We start from the raw sequence: 22,216 nt of genomic DNA on the forward strand, positions 1-22,216 counted from the left end.
GCCTCTTTACTTACTTAAAAGCACGTTACGCATTCTAACTAGGGGGGACTGTAGGGGGCTATCATGCCTGTGGGCCCACTAGGAACTTGAGATTAGTTTGGATCTCCACCTAGGATTTGCAGATATTCCCTTGTGTCTAGGCTCGCCGTACGCGTATATGTCAGGCCCTGCCCTCAGGCTTCGAGCTCTTCTAGATTCCTCCTTTCTCGAAAGTCATTCTTTCGCTGTCGCTCTTTACCATTCCAGTCATTCGTTCCTGCTGAGCAGGTTTTTACTCCCTTTACAATGCATTTTTCGCAATTTCTTCTCGCAGCTGCGGCCATTGCACCGGCGTTCGGTCAGTTATCGGGCAAGGTCGGACCTCTGACTACACACGCTGCCAAAACCGCTAAGAAGACTTGCAATGTCATGAACTATGGTGCGAAGGCGGACAAGTCCACCGATCTTGGTCCAGCACTTCTCGAGGCATTTAAGGCTTGCAAGACAGGTGGTACTGTCGTCGTTCCTTCCGGAGACTATGCCTTGAAGACGTGGGTGACGTTTGAAGGTGGCAAGGCATGGGCACTCCAGCTTGATGGTATCATCTATCGCACGGGTACTGAGGCCGGCAACATGTTGTTCGTGAGAAACGCAAACGATTTCGAGATGTTCAGCAGCACCGGCAAGGGCGCTATTCAAGGTATGTCACTTCATATGTAAACTGCCTTTCTACAGTACTAATGCGATTACAGGTAACGGCTACGAGGATCACAGGAACGGCAAGCGGAACGGTGCTCGTCTTCTGCGCATTGAGAAGACAAACAATTTCTCCGTCCACGTAAGAGACGCCCCTATACGAACTGCATCTGAGGCACATACTGACTTTGCATACAACATATTAGGACATCATTCTTGTCGATGCGCCCATGTTCCACTTTGTTATGAACACTTGCACGAACGGTGAAGCATACAACATGGCGATCCGCGGAGGCGACTGGGGCGGTCTTGATGGTGTGGATGTTTTTGGCACAAATATCTGGTAAGTATCCCTGTACCAACTGTCTGTGAAACAATCACTAACTATGAACCTCAAAATTTAGGATCCACGACGTGAGCATTGCAACATATCTCGCAAATTTCGTATCACTAACGAGAGCTGCAGATCATGGTAACTAACAAGGACGAGTGTGTCACTGTAAAGTCACCATCCAAGAACATTCTGATCGAGAACATCTACTGTAACTGGAGTGGCGGCTGCGCTATAGGCTCGCTCGGCGCCGACACTGCTATCTCTTCTATCGTCTACAAGAACATCTACACATGGAAGTCGAACCAGATGATGATGGTTAAGTCAAACGGTGGTAGCGGTTACGTCGAAGACGTCGTCTTCGAGAACTTTATCGGTCACGGCAACGCATGGTCTCTCGATATCAACCAGAAGTGGGCTTCGATGAGCACCATTGCCGGTGATGGCGTGCATCTCAGCAACATGACGTTCAAGAACTGGAAAGGCACGGTCGAATATGGATTGAACCGCGGGCCTGTCAGGGTCATCTGCGCAGACAAAGTAAGTGCTGACTATACGAAGTGTACGTGAGACATTACTGACTTCGCACCTCCACATCTACAGACACCTTGCACGGATATCAAAATCCAAGACCTCGCCATGTGGACCGAAAAAGGCAACCACAATATCTACCAATGCCAGAGCGGCTACGGTAGTGGTTTCTGCTTGAAGCAAGGAACCGGTCCCTCGTATGCGGCGACTACCAGCACTCAAACTGTTGCCCCCACCGGATACTCTGCACCTACCATGAAGGAGAATCTCAAGACAGCCTTCGGCACAGCTAGCCCTATTCCCATTCCGACCATGCCGGCGAGCTTCTACCCGAACACACCGCCGATCACGAAACTTGCTGGTCAATAAGTGCGCATTGCTGAGCGCCTGATTCTTGTCGTTTCTGACTTCATTTGCCCGTATATACTCACTTCTTGCCCCTTACATATATTCAAAAATAAACTTATCTTGAAGTCAAAATCCCATGCGAACTTGAAGAGCTTCTCCCCTAAACTTTCTTTCTTCACCTGTATACCTGAACGCCTATTCCCTTAACGGGGGGATTGTTCCAATCCAATGGATATTATTGAAGCTTGACATGGGTTGCTCCAACCAACGAGCTTATGGGAGATACTTCAACGCTGATCATACATGGCCTGCCCCCTTTGTCTACGTAGTGTACTCTGTACATAGTGAACAGCCCAGCACAACATCTTGACTCTGCTATCTCACGTCACTTACCTCCCCATTGTATAAAAGAATCTGCCATTCATTGCTATCAAGTCTCTCCATTCTTCACACTGAATAGATCGATCAGCCATACCACCCTTACCGCTACAGCTACAACGACATCATAAGCGATGCCAGCACACAACATAAATCTAGACGCTCTACCCGTCAAGTCCATGATCCGATGATGCATAGTACCGCGATGCGAAGGGCCAGCCTGGTCTCTTCCCGGAAGACGCGTGCAACCTCGACTTTACAAAGTGGCGAACACAGGAGATCACGATCGAAACCAGGCGAAATGTTGATTTGCAGCTGGGGAACATATCTTGTTATTCTCCAGTCTCCAGTGACGATTGAGCATTCTCAGCGACCAAGCGCTGAGGGGCTACGTTCACGGAGTGGCTGTCGGGGCCAAGAAAGTCAGCGATGACCTTGGTGTTTCCTAAAATCATTGGGTATGGGTATGTTCCACCTCCCTTGTTCAAGGTGCTTCCAGTTAACATGCGAAAATCTTTCCGAGCCTCAACATCTGCAGAACAAGGTTAAACTTATTGATCCCGGATAATGTAGCGTATCGTTCTTCCGAATTTGACGCGAGAGAAGATTCCGATTCCGATGTTGACAAAGAGCAGCTGAGCCCAATAATCATCGCTCCGACAGTTGACAGTTGGTTTTCGATCTTCGAGCAGTTTATATCGTTTCCTTCTTTGACAAGCGTTCGGTTCGCTCACTTTCAACAAGAACAATAACGACAGTCTCCTGAATACGTCTCCGATAACGTGGCTGGGCTTCTGGGTGGGGATTGCTCGATCGCTGCTGAAAGAGGAGCTGTTGCGAAGAAGCTGAGACGAGCAGTGCATGAGCGTCCAGTCGTTGAATAGCCAACTAATGACGATTTCCCGGCCGACAAAGTTTGGTTCTCCGATGGTTGCTCCGAGGACTGTGATGCTTAAACTGAACTAAACTGCGCCAGGGTAATGGCTGGGACAGTGCCAAGGCGTGGGATAATGGGCCCATCTCTTGCGTGCTTGTCTGAATCGTGGTACAAGTGGGGTTAGTCCGCCGGGTTTCCACATGTAGCCGATGAGAAGGCATTTTGATGGTGAGCTCAATTCAATCTCAGCGTAATCACGTAGTATTTCATCTCTCTAATGTGAGTTATTGTGCTCACAACGCACCAACTTTCTTCGTGCCGACGTAGTCATGAAGTGATGAGCAACACACAAGTATGACGATAGGCGCAGTTCAGTGTGCGACTAGAATGTTCCGTATGAGGATGGAAGGTGTGGAGTAAAGCAGATATTGGTGCAGGGTCAGAGGTGATTGTTGAGTCTCGTGACCCGCATCTGAGGCTCGGCGCTGCAGTCAAGCCACCGGTGGCAGATAAGAGCGAGAAGAGGCTGACAATCGACCCATTTCGGTGGGGATGGCAGGGAAAATACGCCTTGACATGTTGGTGACAAGCTTCAGCCGTTAGCATGCAGCGTGACGCGAAATCAGCAAGCAGCACGGATAGACGTTGAGCGCCTCGAGCGATACGAAGAAACCCAGGCTTGGCGGAAGGGTCCTCGTGAAGGTTAGTGGCGGGCTTTGGCATCGTGGTTACAGCCAGGTGCTTGGAAACGGGTGCAAAATGACGTTGGCGTTGAGGCTTCGGTACGGAACTCGGCACCATTACGCCTGCGCCCAGACAATTAGTACGGCTAGGCGGATGGTAGGCGAGCGGGAAGCTTGGCAATACCGAACAGCTCGCCACTTCTTCTCTTTCACCCCGCTTGCGAACGGTTGTTACCCAGCCCCGCTGTCGTCATTCCCGGCGCCAGAGGATCACTTCTGCTGCTTCATCGCTTGCGTTTTATGCGATGATGGTGCCATACAGGGCAAGAGAAGGCACGTAGGATCAGATATGCTGTCCCAGATACCCAGAGGCCCTACAGCCACCCATTTGAGGCATACATGCATGTCTTTGTTGATGAGTGCCGAAGGTGACCGACGATGACGTTCCCTGTACTGGACCCAAGATGTCTACCACCACGCCAAGCTCTCGATATCGCACGGTTCTTGGCCGTCCCTATGGTGTGTGCGCATGCGTTCCAAGTTGCTTGTTTAAAGGCACTCGTGTCCCCGGATCTAGATCTCTTGCCTGCACCCACCTTCTTCTTAGCACCGCTATTCATTCATTATGGGCAAGAAGGAACCGTCTCTCGAGGGCCACAGGTCCGGTCAGGCCAACGAGCCTCTCTCCAAGCCCGCGCATGCCCTACCATGGAAGGACGTCGTCAACGAGATCAAGTGTAACGCCGAAGATGGTCTGACTACTGCGGAAGCAAAGTTAAGACATGAGAAGTATGGCAACAATGATCTGGGTGATGATGGAGGAGTTTCACCAGGCAAGATTCTCCTAAGACAGGTCGCCAACGCAATGACATTGGTGTGTAACCCAACCTAACACCCAACCGCAACAACTCTAACAAAACCTAGATCTTGATCGCTGCAATGGCTGTGTCTTTCGCTATCCAGTCGTGGATCGAAGGTGGTGTAGTAACCGCCATCATTCTGCTCAACGTCGTGATTGGTTTCGTGCAAGAGTTCAATGCTGAAAAGACAATGGACTCTCTTCGATCGCTCTCCTCGCCAACTGCCACCGCTGCGCGAGACGGAAAGACTGTTACCATCCCAACAATTGAGGTGGTTCCGGGCGACCTGATTGAGCTGAAGACAGGTGACACTGTCCCGGCCGACATCCGGTACGTTGAATAGCGCTAAATTAGTTAGTACGCCACTAACTCGTATGCAGTATTATCGAAGCACTGAACTTCGAAACCGACGAAGCTCTTCTCACCGGAGAATCTCTCCCTGTCAACAAAGACGGCGATGTCGTTTTCGACGAAGACACTGGCCCTGGTGACCGCCTCAATGTTGCCTACAGCTCCTCAACCGTCACCAAGGGACGCGCTCGTGGCGTCGTCTTTGCTACAGGAATGTACACTGAAATTGGCTCTATTGCCATGTCTCTCCGACAAAAGGGCTCGCGCGTCCGCGAAGTCAAGCGCAAGCCTGACGGCAAGGCCAAACCGCATCGTTACGCTCAGGCATGGTCTTTGACGGCCGCTGATGCCGTCGGCCACTTCCTCGGTGTCAACGTTGGTACTCCACTCCAAAAGAAGCTCGCCCGCCTCGCTATCCTCCTTTTTGGTGTCGCTGTCGTCTGCGCAATCATTGTTCTGGCTGCCAACAGCTTCTCCAACAACAGCGAAGTTATCATCTACGCTGTTGCCACTGGTCTCAGTATGATTCCGGCTTCTCTCACTGTTGTCTTGACCATCACAATGGCCGCTGGTACAAAGCGCATGGTTCAGCGCCACGTTATTGTTCGCAATCTGAAGTCGCTTGAGGCCTTGGGAGGTGTCACTGATATTTGTTCTGACAAGACTGGTACCCTTACACAAGGAAAGATGGTTGCTAAAAAGGCCTGGATCCCCGCAAAGGGCACCTACTCCGTTGGCCAGTCCGACGAGCCTCACAACCCCACTGTTGGCGCTCTGACCTTCAACCCCAAGCAGCCGCGACACATTGATCCCGACATAGACGAGAAGACAGAGACCTACGAGGAGCTTCTGCAAGACAACGAGCACCTGGTCGACTACCTCAAAGTTGCTTCGCTTGCCAACTTGGCCCATGTTCATCAGACTGACGAAGGTCAATGGAATGCACGTGGTGATCCAACTGAGATTGCTATCCAAGTCTTTGCCTCTCGCTTCAAGTGGAACCGTCTCGAACACACTGGTGGAGATTCGCCTGCCTGGAAGCAACTCGCTGAATTTCCCTTCGACTCCGATGTCAAGAAGATGTCCGTCATCTTCGAGGAGACTGCTACCTCTAAGAAGTATGTTTTCACCAAGGGCGCTGTCGAACGTGTCATCTACTCCTGCACCCGCGTTTTCAACGACGAGAGCGAAACCGGCGTTGACCTCGATGACGATTACCGCGAGGAGATTTTGGCAAACATGGAATCCTTGGCTGCCATGGGTCTTCGTGTCTTGGCACTTGCAAGCAAGGAGTACGACGGTCCATCACCAAGCAAGGGCGAGGATCTCGATCGCGAGAGCATCGAGAACGGATTGATCTTCCGCGGTCTTGTTGGACTGTACGACCCGCCCCGACCCGAGACTGCCGGCTCTGTTCGTCAGTGCCAGAAGGCCGGTATCGAGGTTCACATGCTTACTGGTGACCATCCCGGAACTGCGCGCGCAATCGCTATTGAAGTTGGTATTGTGCCTTCTAACATGAGCACTCTCCCCAAGGAAACCACTGATGCCATGGTCATGACCGCCTCTCAGTTCGATAAACTCACCGATGATGAAATCGACGCCCTGCCGCTACTTCCTCTTGTTATTGCTCGATGCGCTCCGAACACCAAGGTCCGTATGATCGACGCCCTACACCGACGTAAGGCTTTCACTGGTATGACTGGTGACGGTGTGAACGACTCTCCATCCCTCAAGCGCTCAGATGTCGGTATTGGTATGGGTACTGGATCTGATGTAGCCAAGGATGCTTCCGACATTGTTTTGACCGACGACAACTTCGCCTCGATCCTTAACGCTATCGAGGAGGGCCGCCGCATGTTCGACAACATCCAAAAATTCATTCTACATCTGCTCGCCCAGAACATTGCGCAAGCCTGTGTTTTGCTTATTGGTCTCGCATTCAAGGATGACAGTGGGCTCTCAGTCTTCCCAGTGTCCCCAGTCGAAGTCATGTGGATTATCATGATTACCTCATCTCTTCCTGACATGGGTCTTGGTTTCGAGGTCGCAGCTCCCGACATTCTCACTCGACCCCCTCAGAATGTAAGTTATCTTCTTCTCCAACTAGACAACAGAACATGTACTAACAACAAAAATAGCTCAAGCGTGGTGTCTTTACTTTGGAGGTCATCATGGACATGTTCGTATACGGTCTCTGGATTGCCGCCCTCTGTCTCGGTGCTTTCTCCCTGGTCATGTTTGGTTGGGGCGACGGTAATCTTGGACACGGCTGCAACGAAGGTTACAACGACTCTTGCGACACAGTCTTCCGCGCTCGTGCGACGACTTTCGCATGCCTCACCTGGTTCTCCGTCTTCCTTGCATGGCAAATGTTGGACATGCGCCGATCGTTCTTTGCGATGCAGCCAGGCTCGAAGAAGTACCTTACGCAATGGGCTATCGACGTCTGGCGCAACAAGTTCCTCTTCTTCTCCATCGTCTTCGCCTTTGTCACCATCTTCCCCGTCCTGTACATCCCTGTGATCAACGACAAGGTCTTCAGGCACAAGGGCATTAGCTGGGAATGGGGAATTGTCTTTGTCGCTACATTCCTCTTCTTCCTCGGCATCGAGTCCTGGAAGTGGGCCAAGCGCGTCTTCTTCAGGAGACGTGACGCTAAGAACGGCGTCGCCAGGCGAGGCTCTGTGGATCTTGAGCAGCGCGTCTTCGAGCGATACCTCAGTACCGCCATCAGCACTGATGGCGAGGATGGCGAGAAGAAGTCGTCTGCATGAGATAACAAGTTACGCAATGAAGTATGATATCTGTCAGACGAGCCTCGATTGGAGAGGCTTTAATGTTTGTGGGTCAGGCTTTGTCCTGCAAAAGGCGTTTTGATTTGTTTGCATAGCCTGCGATTGCGATACCTCATGCCCTTACGGCTGCGATCAAGGCTTTTCCTAGTCAGAGTACGTGTATGTTGTAGTTAAGATACCACCATGAATAAATTGAACTATCACCATCTGCCTTCGCAATGATCAAGATGTTCATTTCAGGATTTTTTCTGAGACGTTTCCAGTACCTCCAATCAACTATGATCGTACAAAGCGTAGCAAAAGCGGCCATAGTCAGCCTCGGTCGAACGCACAGTCTTCGGACTTGCCTTTTTCGGAGACTGGCGCATGCAAGTCCTGCCATGGCCCACAGCATTACACTATCCCCACTCCGCCATGCCATGCCATGCCAAACGTTTCCGCTCCATCACACCAAGCCCGAAAATGTGCGTTTAGTCTCGGCGCCTAGCATGCGCTAAAAGGTTAGTTTGCATATGGAATACGTCAGCCGAGGCATACTGTGGCCTTGGGTTTGGCCTGAGAAGGCTGAAAAGTGAGCTGATAACAACTCGGGATCGTGAGGTGTTCTGTCAAAAGTATTGGACGAAAATCGGGCTTGGTGCGGATTAGTGACCGAGCGATTGTGTGGGCAGAGATTTGGGTTCAGTAAGAATCCATGGCGTCTGTTTGCCTGCATTTGCTTTTTACCGCTACCCAATCGCCGTGTTGCGCCTTCGTGCAAGTGCTGCGGACGAACCGACTTTCCGCGGCGACTCTGTGAACGGCCAGCTAGCTATGGAGTTCCAGTTTGTAGAAATATCGGTTCGCAACAACGACGATAAATGCATCCCCGGTGTATCTCAGCCATCCACGTTGCGCGTTGGCAGCAGAATCGATGTCAATGCCATGATCTCTCGAGCGCCAGCAAGAAGCGGCAAGAAACGGCGGAAAGACGTGGCTGTGGAGGCTGAGCCTGCGGACATGTCGGTGTCATAGAACGCCCGGATGAGTGAGCCCCGGGGTAAGCACAAGTTGTCGGTAGTTGAGTGTTAAGAGCGAACACTGCACACCTTAGACAACGACTCTTGAGTCGCTAGAAATACTTCCTTTTCAACAAACACTATCCACATTTTGCGAGTATTCGAGATACAACGGAAGGATTAGCGATCGCAGAGCATAGGATCTCCGGGACGCGCAATCGATTGGTGCCGGTATATCCGCGTCTTCCGCCGTCATTGCTGATTGCAACGTTGTTCCCCGCAACAAGTCGAGGTCGAGCCAAATCGCATTCCCCATTCCCCCACACATCAACCGAACAACGTCCGAGTCTTCGAGTGACGAAGATATCGAAAAAAGCGCGATGCCTGCGGTATCTGGTCACGGATTTGTGCGCACGCTTGAAGCGCGAGAATGGAGGGACACCGTTGGTCAGTCGGGCATGACACCGACGGCTTTTAGTTTTCTGATTCCCGTCTTTGTTGTCGCTATCGTGGCGCCGTTGTAAGTCCTGTTCCGTCTATTCCGCAGTGTGTTGAGCCGAAAGGAAAGGGCTATGTAAGGGCTGCTCCTATCTGGGTAGCTGGCAAATGACATTGGGCTGATGATTATCGATGATGTAGTCTGTGTATATTCTGCATACGGAAGAGACGGCAAGCTGTCCCTGCCCCAGCGCGTCCACCACCCAAGACGAAGAAGCCGGCACTTCGACGTGCAGAAGCAAGAGAGAAACTGAATGAGGTCACTGAAGTAGTGAGCCTTACCGAAACCTCATCTCGACAAAGTCGTGATGGTGCGGAGAACGACGATGGGAGACTAGACGCGGTGGATACGCACTCGGTCTTGGAACGTGAATGGTGAGTTTCGACATACAACAATACTTGTTGAAGATTACATTCTAACTATCCTGCGCAGCGCGATATGTCTCTCCGCTCTTCACGCGCCCGCCCCACCCGAGCCCGCCAAACTTTCTCCAGAAACCCCAATAACCGATGATGCCGCGCTGCCCGCATCCCTTCCACAATCCGACTCCACCGATCTATCAGCCACAACCACGGCTACACCCGAGAACGAAACTATCCTCAAGCTTTCCGTCTGCGGCCACGAATTCCATGCTGATTGCTTAGTCTCTTGGTTCGTCTTGCGCAAAACAAGCTGTCCAATATGCCGATCGATATATATGAGCAAGGAAGCCATGGAGCAGCATGATGAGGAAGAAAGGATAGCCATGGGTGGCGATGTGACGCCCACAGCGCTGGAAGCCGGAACCGCCAATCCGGTACAGGCAGTGCCAGTGAGCAACTGGCGCTACTTTCTGCATGGAAGTGGCATAAGGAGATACCAAGAAACGCAAGCGCAAGCACAGGCACAGGCTCAACCTGCAGTGGAACTACAGAACCGTACTCCGCAAACAGGAGAGGAGCGTGAGGCCGATGCTGCAGTCGCAGTGGAGGCGACAGTGCAGCAGCCAGAGCAGCCCTCTAGGCCGAGGTGGCGGAGGTTGTTGAGAATGTAAGCGCTCAATGACAAGAGATGATTATGACAACTGAAGAATGATGGAACGATTTGAGACTGTTTTCTTTTCGAGATACCCTACACGCGTTCGGACGTTTAGTTTGCGATGAACTCAATACACTTAGACTTGATCTTTTTTACTTATGCTTCTATGCATCTCAACTTGCCCTAAGGGTACTCACCATGTTCTGCCTGAGACACCTAATCTTAACAAGGATGTATTATTCAGAGCTGACCCTACTTCTACGTACAGCTTGTAAAACCCAACCTCTCAGTCCTGCCCTCGCGTAACATCTTCTCACGAACCAAACCAGAAATCGTTCTCATTCTGTGATACACCTGCAGGGTCAAAGGAACCATTACCGGCCGTCACAAGGCCCTCGAATTGTCCCCAACTAGCAAAATCTGTCCAATCGTGTAGGTCAAATGTGAAAGTTGGGTTGGTCGTAGTAAATACTCCTGCACTGTTTGGTGTGGGTGGGATGTTGCTATTGCCAGTGGCGTTGTAGAGTATATTTGTTAGATCTGATGATAGTGGTACAGTTTCGGGATTTGGTGTCGATAAGGGCTGTGGAAGAATCGGAGTTTCGTGGAAGCTGGTGTTCTCGCCTGAAGGTGTCTACGATATGAGGTCAGTGTATGCGTACAGAGAGCCTGTATTCGCCGACAGAAACTCTGAACTCACATCAACCGATGCTGCGGGCGTCGATAATCTCCCCGACTGCCGTACCGCCTCAGTCCTAAGCTCCTCCAGGACAACGCAATATCGGTGCGCAAGACAGTCAGTATCGCTAACGGTCTCCAATTGTCTTTGACACTTCATGCCTGCCTCAAAAAAACCCTCGCACTCTACCTTTGTCTTCACACCCAAGCCTTGTTGAATGCGATGAATGTACAGCACTACCACTGCACAGAATGCATAGTATTGCGTAAACCAGAAAGAGCGGAAGAGATTGGACGAGACAAACACGTCATCTACGAAACGTACAAGGGACATGGCAGCTCTGAGACAGGCAGTGATGTTGGCCGATGCGTCGTAATTTGTGGCACTCCAGTTCGGATGGGTTGGCATGTGCGTCAAACTTGCGAAATCTCTCAGTAAGAAAGGCCGATGAATAAGTAAAAGCGCGTGGTGGTATGCCAGGTTGAGAACGGAACGCTGGCGTTGGTAGACTGGTATGAGCAGCTGGTTGTCGATGCGTGCGTCGGAGGCGGAGCCAGAGAGGAATCCGACCAGCGAGTTGTGCCACGCGTGCAGGTCTGCAGTGTACTTGGCCGATAGCTCAACGCGCCGGGCCAAGCTGGGCGGTCGGATTGAGTACAGATCTCGCAGCACGAGAGAGACGATGCGTGTAAGTTTGATGTGCTCAATTGGGGCTGTCATCAAGGAATATGTAGATCGCGATGGGAGAGTGATATAATCCGGGTGGAGGTCGTTGTCATTGACAACCGTTGGAAGCTCCTAGAGTATCTATATTAGCCAACGGAATTTGTTCTCAAATTACCAGTATCAACGTGCCTGATCGATATCCTCGTCCTTGAAGGTTCGTGGCCGGCCAAGAGCAGCAGCAAGGTACTTGTCAAGTGAGTATGCAACCCAAAACAAGCGTCTTCGACTCTCAAGCTCCACATAGTCCACCTTCGTCGAGGGATCGCATTTCCTACCGCGATTCAACCCTATGGCAAGGGCGAGATGCGACAACGTGCCAAAGAGGCTCCAACAGTGGTTGATGCGGGACTGTGTTAGAAGGTAGAAGCACTGTAGCAGTCGTGCCTGGACACTCGCTAGTCTTACAGCGCCGCGCTCTCCAGAGAGCAGGTTCTCAGCTGCACGGAAAAATCGAGCACTGACAGATGTTAGCCGGTATTGTGAAAGCGCGAGGATCAACAAACCTATTCGTTTGCACTGAACTGTCTGGCGGCATATACGCTTGTGCTTGGGCGAATACCACCATCAACAACGCCGCCTTCGCTTTACCGTCTTCTTTACCCCTCATCTCACCTTGGGTCTCATAAAACTCATCTACAAGCTGTTCGATCGTCGGTCGATGTAGGAAGCGATGAGTTGGTGCCGCGTACTCGAAATATCGCTCTACAAGCCTCTGCGCATCAGGCTTCGGTGGCGGAACAAAGATGGAAAGATCAAACTCTGGAAGCGGAGCGTCTCCGAAGGTGAAGATGGTAGAGTCATGTGACAGGGAGGAATTCTGATGCAAACGCTTCTGAATACGAATGAGAAAGGAAGCTGCGCTTGAAGATCCAACGTAGTGACCTTCTTGGTCTCTTTGAGCCCCTTGTGGCACAGGGGAGTCCCGAGAGGAAGGGCGACTGCTGGTGTCGGTAGCCATGTTGAGAGTATCAGGATTTGAGTTTTCGGGATTCGGGTAAGCTGCTGGATCCACTGAGGTTGATGGACTTGGGTATATACGTGGGTATTGAATTGCCGATGCTGCATGTGTATCTTTGGCAGGTGGTTCTGATATCAAGCCTTTCCTTCCCTGTAGTAAGGGATCCGTAACTACTGATTCGTCCACAATGACGGAGGGAAGTCGGCCTCGCGTATATGATGCAGTAAATTCACATGGCAACTCTGATCTCAAACAGAGCGCACAGGGACATCTTCCAGTACACCTCACTTTTTTCCTGTTTCTGGTGTTAACGACTCCATGTATCCCTGCAGCGCAGCACGCGCGTGCCGAATTTCAACAAGCTCACTTCTTACATCGATCGCAAGCCCTACTGACTCTGCTCCTCTCCCGCTCCTCTCTCCTTCTCTTGGCAGGTGGTGATTTCGGCTCATCCAGGCTTGCGCTTGCTGGCGTGGCGGTTGTAACGGCTTCAATACCATTGGCAGGAGTCCATCGAGCAGTTGAGACATGCTTCGGCTCGGCGTCCGCAGACGCTCCTTGAGAGAGAGTTCTTCCGTTCATGATCGGGACTGTGCAGGCGTTCGTCCCTTGACAATGTTCATGTTCACAAAGTGGAGTCAGAAGTCTAGAGCTCGGATAAGAACTGATTAACGGCCGGAAAAGCCGTACGCTAAGCCTAAAACGATGCATCGCGCACGAGATCTCAGCAAGCAGGATTATGATACGCTAAATAGCTTTGAATTGATTTGCGGTTCTTTGAGAGTGTGTGGTAGATTTAACCTCCACTACCCAAGCCTACGTCAACCGTTCCCCAAAGCTCAAAACCAATGATTATCGCGATACAGTAGGCCTTCCAGGAGACCGAAAAAGCGAACTTCACACTCTCGTGGACCCAAGCCTACGTCTACTTCATGCCTCACGAGCGCAGCCATTTCCCTTCTACCCATGCCAACCCCTCCTTGAGCCACGGCTCCTCGTCCTCCTCGACTGGGATAGTAAAGCCGTGTTCTTGTCCAGGCCTAATCTCCAGCTTGACCTCGATACCATTTCCTAGCGCTTTGCACTTCTCTACAAACTTCTTACTATCCTCTACACTAACGGTTGAGTCCACACCACCATGGAAAATGTACGTCGGCGGCAACCATTTCTTCTCCTCAATAAGCCCAATCGGCCACATCTTCTCGTCCTTCCCGAAATAGGTGAGGTAGTGTCCATATGCAGCTAAAACGTAGTTCAATGACACTCTCGCTGGTGGCACTGCCGAAGAGACGACAGTACCTGGTTTGACGGTCGAGAGATGCTCAGCCAGCTCGGATTCTAGCGGAGCAGGTCCGTCATAATACGTATCGCTTCGCTCGATACGCAGATAATTTGTCATGGGAAATTCTCCCAGGATAGCTTTGATGCTGCCGCGAGGCTGGGTGAGACCTGACATCAAGGCCATGTAACCACCCGCCGATTCGCCTGAGACCAGGATCTTCCCATAGTCTAGCTCGATACCGCTTCCTTTCTTGTGAGAGGCAAGAAACTCGCTCACTGATCCTTTGTTGAACCAGGTCCAGAAGTCACTTAGATCTTCGAGGATGTCTGCGCCACTGTGTTCGGGAACAAAGCGGTAATTGGGAGCTACCACGATTGCGTTGTTGCGGTGAACAAAGGGGACGAAGAAGGCGCTGAACCAGTCGGGAAAGAGACAATCCCCTGTAATCTGCAGTTCGTCGTCAGTGCCTAGCTCATGCGCCGTTGTGATGATAGTGCAGCGGTTTCAGAATCAACATACCAGTCCACCGCCGTGAAACTTGACCAAAACAGGAGACTTTCTGGGCCTGAGATCCTTCGGCACCATGATACCGACTTCGATTTCATGCTCGCCAATCTTCTTAAACGAAGTTCGAAATACGTCGAAACTATCGAATCGATTCACCCCCGTCGTATCGTCAAGTGGTGCCATGTTGTTCTTATTCCTTTTCTTCTTTTCTCTGAGATGATCTCAGAATGTTAGAAGAAATGTTGGAATTGTAAGACTTTGAACAGAGCACAAGCTGGACCTATAAGCTTTCTAGAGCCCGGGCGTAATCTCACCATTGAGTAAACGACTTTCCCGGTTGTCACTAGTACTTGCTGCAGTGCGCCTAGGTACGCGCTGTGTAGCGGGGTAAGTAAGACGCGAGCTCTCCCTTTGGTGGATTTTGGGAGTGAGGAAGCATGACTAGAGGGGTGGTTGTCAATAGTTCATGGCAATGGAGTAGTTATCGCATGGCCATCGCGAACTAGATAGACTTAGGCTAATTGAATACTAGGAACCTTCTGCAATAGGTCGGCTTTTTTGAATAATTACCGCATCAGCCATCTATTACTATGTCAAACTTTGACATAAGTATATGTGATTGCTCACTCCTGAATAAGCACTGCCAACTGCTCGAATTCCGTGGCAAACGTCTGGATGTTCTCCATGAAAGTAACAGGTGATATCGATGTATTCACAGACGGCTTTAACATGCTTGCGCGATTAGCAGTAGGCGTCGTGTTCGTTGATTTCGGCTTTGAAGCATATGCGCTGCTCGACATAAACCTCTTAGCGCATGGCTACAGCCATGACATTGTAGAAATCTATGCGGTACGCTGATCTGTTGCTTTCCGCAAGTTAGTATGACCAAAACGTTCACGGACAACATCTCGCAGCACATGGATCTGAAAGAAAAGGACCCGCGTTACTAGCAAGTGCAAATCTTCAATTGTCCTAGCTCATCTCGATGCCCACTTCCTACCTCCATTGTCCAACAAGCACCCTACAGATTGCAGCATCATTGCACCGCATGTCCGTTCACCCTACTCATCACCCGGATTTGTAGGAATCCTCCAGATGACAAACGCGTTTTCGTGAGCTAATCATTGGAGACACGCGATTGGAACTCGGCCCACGCGTGTTCAGAGAATGTACGAGGATATGTATCGGTAGGTGCGAGCAGGATTTGGGGTAGATTCAAGAATGAGAGAAGCTAGTTTCCTCCACGAAGAGCAAGGACCAAATGCAGTGTGGCACCGCCCTCGAGTTGGTAGTCTGCGGCGGTCTTGTCGTCGTTCCTGAACATGATTGCGTTAGTCTTGTCGCGTACGAATGCAAGAATTTGCATGCGGTTAGGGGCGGGTAACGTCCAGGGACTTTGAGACATACATTTGCTTTCCTCCGTAAATGAGACGTTGTTGCGCGGGCGGGATGCCTTCCTTCTCCTCGACGCGCTCCTTTATCCTCGAGACCTGTGTACCGTCAGCGTTGTGCTCCTTGAGTTTACCGCGTAAAGCTCTCCACGTTTCCGATTGGTTGGCGAGCGGCATCATATGCGTATACGGTGACAAAAGTTGGGCAGGTGTACCTTGTAGTCGGCCTCGATATCCAGCTCGATCTCCTTGCCAGTGAGGGTTCGCACTCTGTTGCCTGTCAGCCACTCTTCATTTCTTCTCTTGCTCCAAATGAGTCTCATAAAGAGCCCCACGTACTTGATCTGCATCTTGCTTGCTCTTTTATTCTTTGTGCGCCGTCGAGTGCCTCAAAGGTGTCGCGAGGGTAGCCGTGGCGAGCTCCGCAAAGGGAAGCTGAGGATACGGAGAGCGTGAGGAAGAGCTCGTGAGCGGAGCAAATAGACGTGGTTATTTCTACGACGAAGTGACGGCGCAAACGTTTGTAGGCAGCAAAGTGGTTGTGAGTTCACTTGGGCGACATTGTCAGGCTGCAGTGACGGCGAACCACGGACCATCATAGTGGGGTCGACGCAGGCGCCACGAGGCGGGGCAGCCAGCTAGCTGTGGCTGGTGTGCACTAGCTCTTTATGGAAGCAGCTCGAATCCACGTGAGATATGTCTACACTGACGATATCTGAGCTGGAGAAGAAGGAAAAAGCATCTTGACATCTATGGATTACTAGGCGATGCGTACCTTTCAATGAAGCATGCTGGCTTTTGGTCTTCTAAGAGGATAATAAGAACAGCGTTGAGCTGCTGACTCAACGCATTGGACAGGAGCTTCTACGTCAAGTTCTTCCCTTCGCACCTCTCTGACTTGCGGCAGTGGTGAAGCCTTCACACCGCTCTTGCCCAAGTCGTCCAAGTCTACATGGATCCCCCTTTCTCAATTGAAGCATGCTCCTTCGGCTCCGAAAGACAGAAGAAGAAAGCAGCACAGCCCTATACGACATCCCGGTGCATAACCCTGACTGGCTAAAGACTCCCACACCCCGAGCAGATCATCCGAAGGACCAAGATGCTCTGGCTTCCCAATCGGCGTAATGGCACCACTACTGAAAGTCCAAGGTGAAACACCCACCGCCGCAAGGCCTCATCTCACCGCCCCTGCATAATGCACACCTAGTTCAGAGATGCAAGATACAACAAAAGAAAACAAGAGCGATATAAGTGACTTGTCATTCAAACGGGTAATGGCTGCTAGAATAGACGTTATTACTGGATAGGGAAAGATGTAAGTGATCAACTGCCAAGGGCACTAAACACGGGGCCATGACCATCCGACAAAAATATCTCATGCCGATCTCTGGTATACACAACGCCCATGCAGTGGCGTTGCCGCGAACGCTACCGGCTTGCTCGCATGTAATCCTTGCCGTCTAACCTGCTTCAACCATCCCCGAACCGAAGATTCTCCAAAACGTAAAGTCGCCATTTCCAAAACTATGTACATGTCTAAGAAGAGAAAAACTGAACTGGCGACCGTTAGGCGAGCCAGAGCATGCCGAATGTAAAGCCGAGTGAGATGCCGAAAGAATCCCCATCTAAAAACGGGTAACAGGGGTATATGTGCACAATCTGATAGCCAACAGACAGGCGGAAAGTAACTACACTTTGTGGTGATAGTACTGAAGAAAAAAAGGAAAACGAGGTTTGATGTCTGCGAACAGATATGCTACCGTTGAAAGCGTCTCAAGGATGTATCCATGTCTTGCAATCCGGTCTTGATGCGGTGTCGGAAGGTACCTGATATGCCAGATACCACGAACGGTAACCAATTCGATAGTGTGTATTTGACAATAAAGATCCGGCCAAAATGCCGGATGTAACACGAGCCCCCAGTGCCCGACAAGGAAGAACGAGTCTAAAGTTGGTTGCAACAGGTAGCTTACACCGAAGCCTATATCGAAAGCAACCGGGTATAGTACAGAAAAGGATGAAGTGTTCGGACCCAGCCGTTCAATCGGGGTTATGCATGTCGAGCCGGCGCTTAACGAGCATCGTTATGGGCCGTAGCCAAGAAACGACCTTGACGCAACTCGTCAAGTATAGCAACAACAACAACAACCATATCCGCAAGGTGAGCCGCACAACAAGGCGACCAACCGGCGACAATAGGAATAATGCCGACACTGCAGCAGTTGTGAGATGCATCCGATGTATACAAAAATGGCATTGTCGCAACGTGTGGGGTTTGCAAGCGCAGAACAGAGACCAAGAAACGCGGCAATGCTGATGCTGACAAAGGTACCAAGCACCATGGAAGATGATGCAACCGGGAGGCGGGGAGGTGGGGAAGCGAAGCATGCAGAACAACCGCCGTCTGATAGCACAACCTAGCCGCAGTTATGCCAACAAGAAAAATGTTGAAGTCATACTAAGACTCAACTGGGTGCCGATGCGCCGCGATATAACGCCAGGTATAGCCAGCATGTTGGATTTGGAAAAAAAAAGAAAAGGGCCCAGATATGCAGCCCGCAAAGCAGATCGGAGCCTTTCTCAAAGGGGGAGACGGCAGGATCCGGAGAAAAAACTCCGTTGCTCGCGATACCAACAGCAAGTGTCTTTGTCTTGGAAGCAATCTAGATCATGCTACCAGCAAATAAACACTGGGTCGGAATGCGTGTGTGTATGTGCAGCCGTGGGAACGCGACATTGCGACGTAATTTTATGAGATGAGGGAAGACGTTCCTTGGGTGGGGTTGCAGGTCCGTGCACTAAGATTTTGAGATGAAGTGGAAAGGCCGGAATTTGGAGGTCTGGAAGTCTCGATGGTCTTTGTCTCATTTCGCTTGCGGATCTCTTGTAAATAATCGCACCTTTTTTGTCCTCTCATCAGCAAAGCAGGTTCTTGATGCCCGATTGCCATGCCAACATGCTCGCGTTCGCGTTCGCTCGGATGAATTAGAATTGAAATCGAGCTTATCGAAGGACCGATAGCAATCACAATAGCGACCAATCCAAATTCGTACAGTCGCGATGCTGAAACCACGTCCCAACCTAATGGTCACCAGATTCTCTTTTAGGAGATGACGTGTATCCTCGATCCCATTGCTGATGTGTTGCGTACTTTGGTGTTTCAGGTTGAGCAGACGTTGACGCCGGCGCGTAGTTCGGTTGACCATGGCCGCGAGAACCGTCTCGCTGAGGTGACGTTCCGTATGTCTGATCAGATTTGGATTTTGCCTTGTCCTCTGCATCCCTTGCTTCTTCTGCAATGTCGCTTTGTCGCAAAATTGTCTCGTGCGCAAGGCCAGAGACAGTGCCTCGCCGGCTCATTGAACCGCTGGAGCCCTCCGCCGCTCGTGTGGACGCATCTGATCGATTTCGTGCATGTCCTCTTCGTCCAGGAGTCGACGTTGACGACGACGATATGTGCGAGAAGGACGGCGATGTGTAAGATCCAGGCGCCGATGTAGGCGGCGGTGGAGGGGGGTGAGGGCCTTGGGCCTTGCGCTTTTTGGGGGAGCTGGTGTATTCTAGGTCAGACGCATGCGACGCAGCACGTTGCCGTGACTGGTGAACAGGCGAAGTTTTGTATTTACCTGATGGCGTGGCTGGCGGGTTTCCACTTGCACTCTTCTGTTCTGAAGACGATGATGGCGGTACCCAATGATGAAAGTATATCGAAGGGGAGGACTGCTCTTGCTGCTGTGTTTGTGTTTGCTGCAGTTGCTGCACACCTGCTGGGGCCGCAGGAGGTTGCTGAACTGTCATCTCGTTGGTAGTCAACCTAGGCAATTGTGACTGAGGTAATGAGCGTTGAGCTGATGCGGCAGAACCACCAAGAGCAGCCTGTGCGGCTCTTGAACGCGGTGATGTTTGTCCCCCAGTGTAGGGATTGGTAGAGAGCGGAGCATGCGGGACTTGTGTCTGTAGAGGCTGACCGGGTAGGACAGACGTGGGAGGCAATATCGTCGGTGGAGGTTGCGCCTGGCCAGCATACACTGCTGGTTGTTGTTGCCCGATCAATCGTGGGTCCCTTCGAAGATCTGGAGAAAGCTGTGCCTGTGCCTGAGCTTGTTGGTGGGCAGCTTGAACTTGAGTCGTATACTGTTGAATCCACTCGGCACTGATGTTTGCGAGGTTGCCTCCCCCGATGCCAGCAAAGATGATTGGTACTAGGTGAGGCGGTACTCCTCCCTGCATAGATTCTCGAAGCATAGACTGCTCGACTTTGCGTTGCTCCAGTCGTAACGTTTCCTGTCGCGTCTTCTCCTCCTCTTGCTTGCGTCTTTCTTCTTCGGCTTTCGCCGCTAGCCAGTTCTTCATTCCGTCTTCTGCACCTTGCCATTGCGAAGGTGCTGGTGGTAACTGGCCTAATGACGACGACATCGATGGAGGCCCTCGAGCCGGATCTGGTAGCGTCATCGCCGAAGGAGGAGGAAGTCCTCGGTGAGGTGTACTCATGATGTGAGAGGAGTTGACCTCCTGTGCAGGTGGGGATAGCCCACGATGATGCCTACTTGAGTTTCGAGCAGCTGTAGAGGAAGAAGAGAAGGCTGGTGAGTAGGCATGGGGTTTGAATTCGAAATCGGGCTTAACCGGGTTAGAGAGTGTGAGCAACATGGAGGAATGTGGAGCCGGTGTGGTAGGTGTCGTGGGAGCAATTCAACATTGAGATGAGTCGTTGGGTGGCGCCAAAACTCGAGGGTCCGGAAGGAGAAGGAACAGTGTACATACTTATTCACCAGAGTACGTTTACCGGGACCACCATTCCGCAAATGGCCCGGGTTAGGATCGTAGCCGTTGCCTTAGGGCCTAGGCTTAATATGTCCCTGGCAAAGTAGCTCCGATTTGATTCGCGGCCAAAGCAGGGCGACAAAGGGCACAGGAAGAGCAACAGGCGAAGCTGCATGCAACGAAGATCAGGCCCCGGTAAAAGCTCGCGTGGGCCGGCGTGGTCGATCAAGTCCAGATTGGAGAGAGGCAAGTGAAAATGGGCAACGGTGGGGAATGGTGTACGAGAAGGGAAGAGGGCCGACTGGAATTGGACCAACCAACTGGGGTGACGGCCGCAAAGGCTTGAGAGTAGCACGAGCAAACGGCAGGCCGTACGTCAATGACGGGCGATATGTGGCGTTCGACAGGCGAAGGTGGGAGGGGACACTTGCAGGGATATGCATGAAACGGGATGGGTTGTCAGCAAGTGCGATGTTGTTAGAAATGGTAGTGCGCGTTCTTGTAGTCCCACCATGTGACGCGCCTGGAGAAGGACTCCGGCTGATGCAAACTCTGGTAGCGGTTCCCACTTGTGGCGCTGGTTTTTTTTTGCCGCAAAACTACTTACGTCCCGTTTGCCAGCCAAGCAGGTTCAGCTTGAAAGCAGCGACGGTAGTTTGATGATACATTGGCCTGAAGCTAGACGCAGAAGAGATGGCGCCACGGATACTTCCACATTGGCCTCGATCAACTCATGGCCCCAGAATGCTGCAGAGCAGACGAGGTGAAGCTCAGGCACACCAGGTGCTACCGATTTGTGCTGTACAATGAAAACGAACGAGCCAGAAGACTTCAGCATCATTCTGGTCGTACTGGACCGCTCGCATGCTGCTGTCGTAAGGCCGCAGCTGATGACCGCAAATTGGATGATAATGCCTCGACTAGGCAAAATGGCATCAGGCACGCATTCGGTAATTAGTTGTGCAGCTCTGCTCTGGACCACCACCGCTGCTAGGTTCATGGGTATCTGTGCCTGTGGCTGAACGCGAGGCTCAAGGCATGTGGACTTGATGGCGTGGCCTGGGATTCTGAGCCGTGCGCTAACACCAGCCAGCAGGGTCAAACGTCCGGGAGGAAGCGAGCGCAAGATTACCGCTGCCCGGATTGTGAACTGGCTCAACCTAGCTCGTCCGGGTCGCATGATAGGAAATGAAGGGTCGTCACCATCGTCAGACCTCAGCCATGTAATATCCCGGAGTGGAAACGTGAAATGAGGTTTTCGTGTTCTAGCAGCCGCCGTGCTTCATGACGCAACCTTGGAATTGGTGGAAATGTAGCCTGTGGCCATGGTGCAGAACCTGTTCCGAGTTTAGTGTAATACCAGCCCGAACAAGTATACACATGCCGTCATAGCGTCAACGGCTGAGAGTGCTTGGGTGAAGAGCACAGTGGTGGCACGGAGCAAGGGACCATCTTCAACCTGTCAGCCTTGAGGGACCCCTCCGGATCTACATAGCGTGACAGTCGGCATGCTCAATCGATAAGAGCAACGATCATCGAGCCGACGCAACCTTGAAGAGACCC

General features: G+C 51.4%; 6 protein-coding genes across 6 annotated transcripts; 3 read left to right on the top strand and 3 right to left on the bottom strand.

Annotated features, from left to right (window-relative positions):
• Positions 1 to 285: 285 nt before the first annotated feature.
• On the top strand, positions 286 to 1,906 carry ACET3X_003180 (uncharacterized protein; the record flags this gene model as incomplete). Its single annotated transcript, XM_069448426.1, has 5 exons — positions 286 to 679; positions 732 to 817; positions 882 to 998; positions 1,136 to 1,546; positions 1,610 to 1,906. 5 exons carry the CDS (start codon positions 286 to 288, stop codon positions 1,904 to 1,906), a joined length of 1,305 nt encoding a protein of 434 aa, XP_069309727.1.
• Positions 1,907 to 4,448: 2,542 nt separating this feature from the next.
• ACET3X_003181 (uncharacterized protein) lies at positions 4,449 to 7,811 on the top strand (the record flags this gene model as incomplete). The annotated part of the gene is made up of 4 exons (XM_069448428.1): positions 4,449 to 4,697; positions 4,748 to 5,013; positions 5,064 to 7,119; positions 7,176 to 7,811. The coding sequence occupies 4 exons, from the start codon at positions 4,449 to 4,451 to the stop codon at positions 7,809 to 7,811; spliced, it is 3,207 nt and encodes a 1,068-aa protein (XP_069309728.1).
• A 1,477-nt stretch (positions 7,812 to 9,288) lies between these two features.
• ACET3X_003182 (uncharacterized protein) lies at positions 9,289 to 10,362 on the top strand (the record flags this gene model as incomplete). The annotated part of the gene is made up of 3 exons (XM_069448429.1): positions 9,289 to 9,350; positions 9,470 to 9,703; positions 9,762 to 10,362. The coding sequence occupies 3 exons, from the start codon at positions 9,289 to 9,291 to the stop codon at positions 10,360 to 10,362; spliced, it is 897 nt and encodes a 298-aa protein (XP_069309729.1).
• Positions 10,363 to 10,636: 274 nt separating this feature from the next.
• ACET3X_003183 (uncharacterized protein) lies at positions 10,637 to 13,332 on the bottom strand. The gene is made up of 5 exons (XM_069448430.1): positions 13,077 to 13,332; positions 12,255 to 13,004; positions 11,881 to 12,208; positions 11,047 to 11,823; positions 10,637 to 10,980 (listed from the first exon to the last, which is right to left on the bottom strand). Exons 1-5 carry the CDS (start codon positions 13,289 to 13,291, stop codon positions 10,660 to 10,662), a joined length of 2,391 nt encoding a protein of 796 aa, XP_069309730.1. The 5' UTR covers positions 13,292 to 13,332; the 3' UTR covers positions 10,637 to 10,659.
• A 314-nt stretch (positions 13,333 to 13,646) lies between these two features.
• On the bottom strand, positions 13,647 to 14,576 carry ACET3X_003184 (uncharacterized protein; the record flags this gene model as incomplete). The annotated part of the gene is made up of 2 exons (XM_069448431.1): positions 13,647 to 14,438; positions 14,511 to 14,576. 2 exons carry the CDS (start codon positions 14,574 to 14,576, stop codon positions 13,647 to 13,649), a joined length of 858 nt encoding a protein of 285 aa, XP_069309731.1.
• Positions 14,577 to 15,437: 861 nt separating this feature from the next.
• ACET3X_003185 (uncharacterized protein) lies at positions 15,438 to 16,450 on the bottom strand. Its single transcript, XM_069448432.1, has 4 exons — positions 16,229 to 16,450; positions 16,105 to 16,159; positions 15,906 to 15,988; positions 15,438 to 15,814 (listed from the first exon to the last, which is right to left on the bottom strand). Exons 1-4 carry the CDS (start codon positions 16,237 to 16,239, stop codon positions 15,730 to 15,732), a joined length of 234 nt encoding a protein of 77 aa, XP_069309732.1. The 5' UTR covers positions 16,240 to 16,450; the 3' UTR covers positions 15,438 to 15,729.
• Between the last annotated feature and the right edge of the window lie 5,766 nt (positions 16,451 to 22,216).

This window comes from Alternaria dauci, chromosome 2, assembly GCF_042100115.1.
Source record: "Alternaria dauci strain A2016 chromosome 2, whole genome shotgun sequence".
Classification (NCBI taxonomy): Eukaryota; Fungi; Ascomycota; class Dothideomycetes; order Pleosporales; family Pleosporaceae; genus Alternaria; species Alternaria dauci.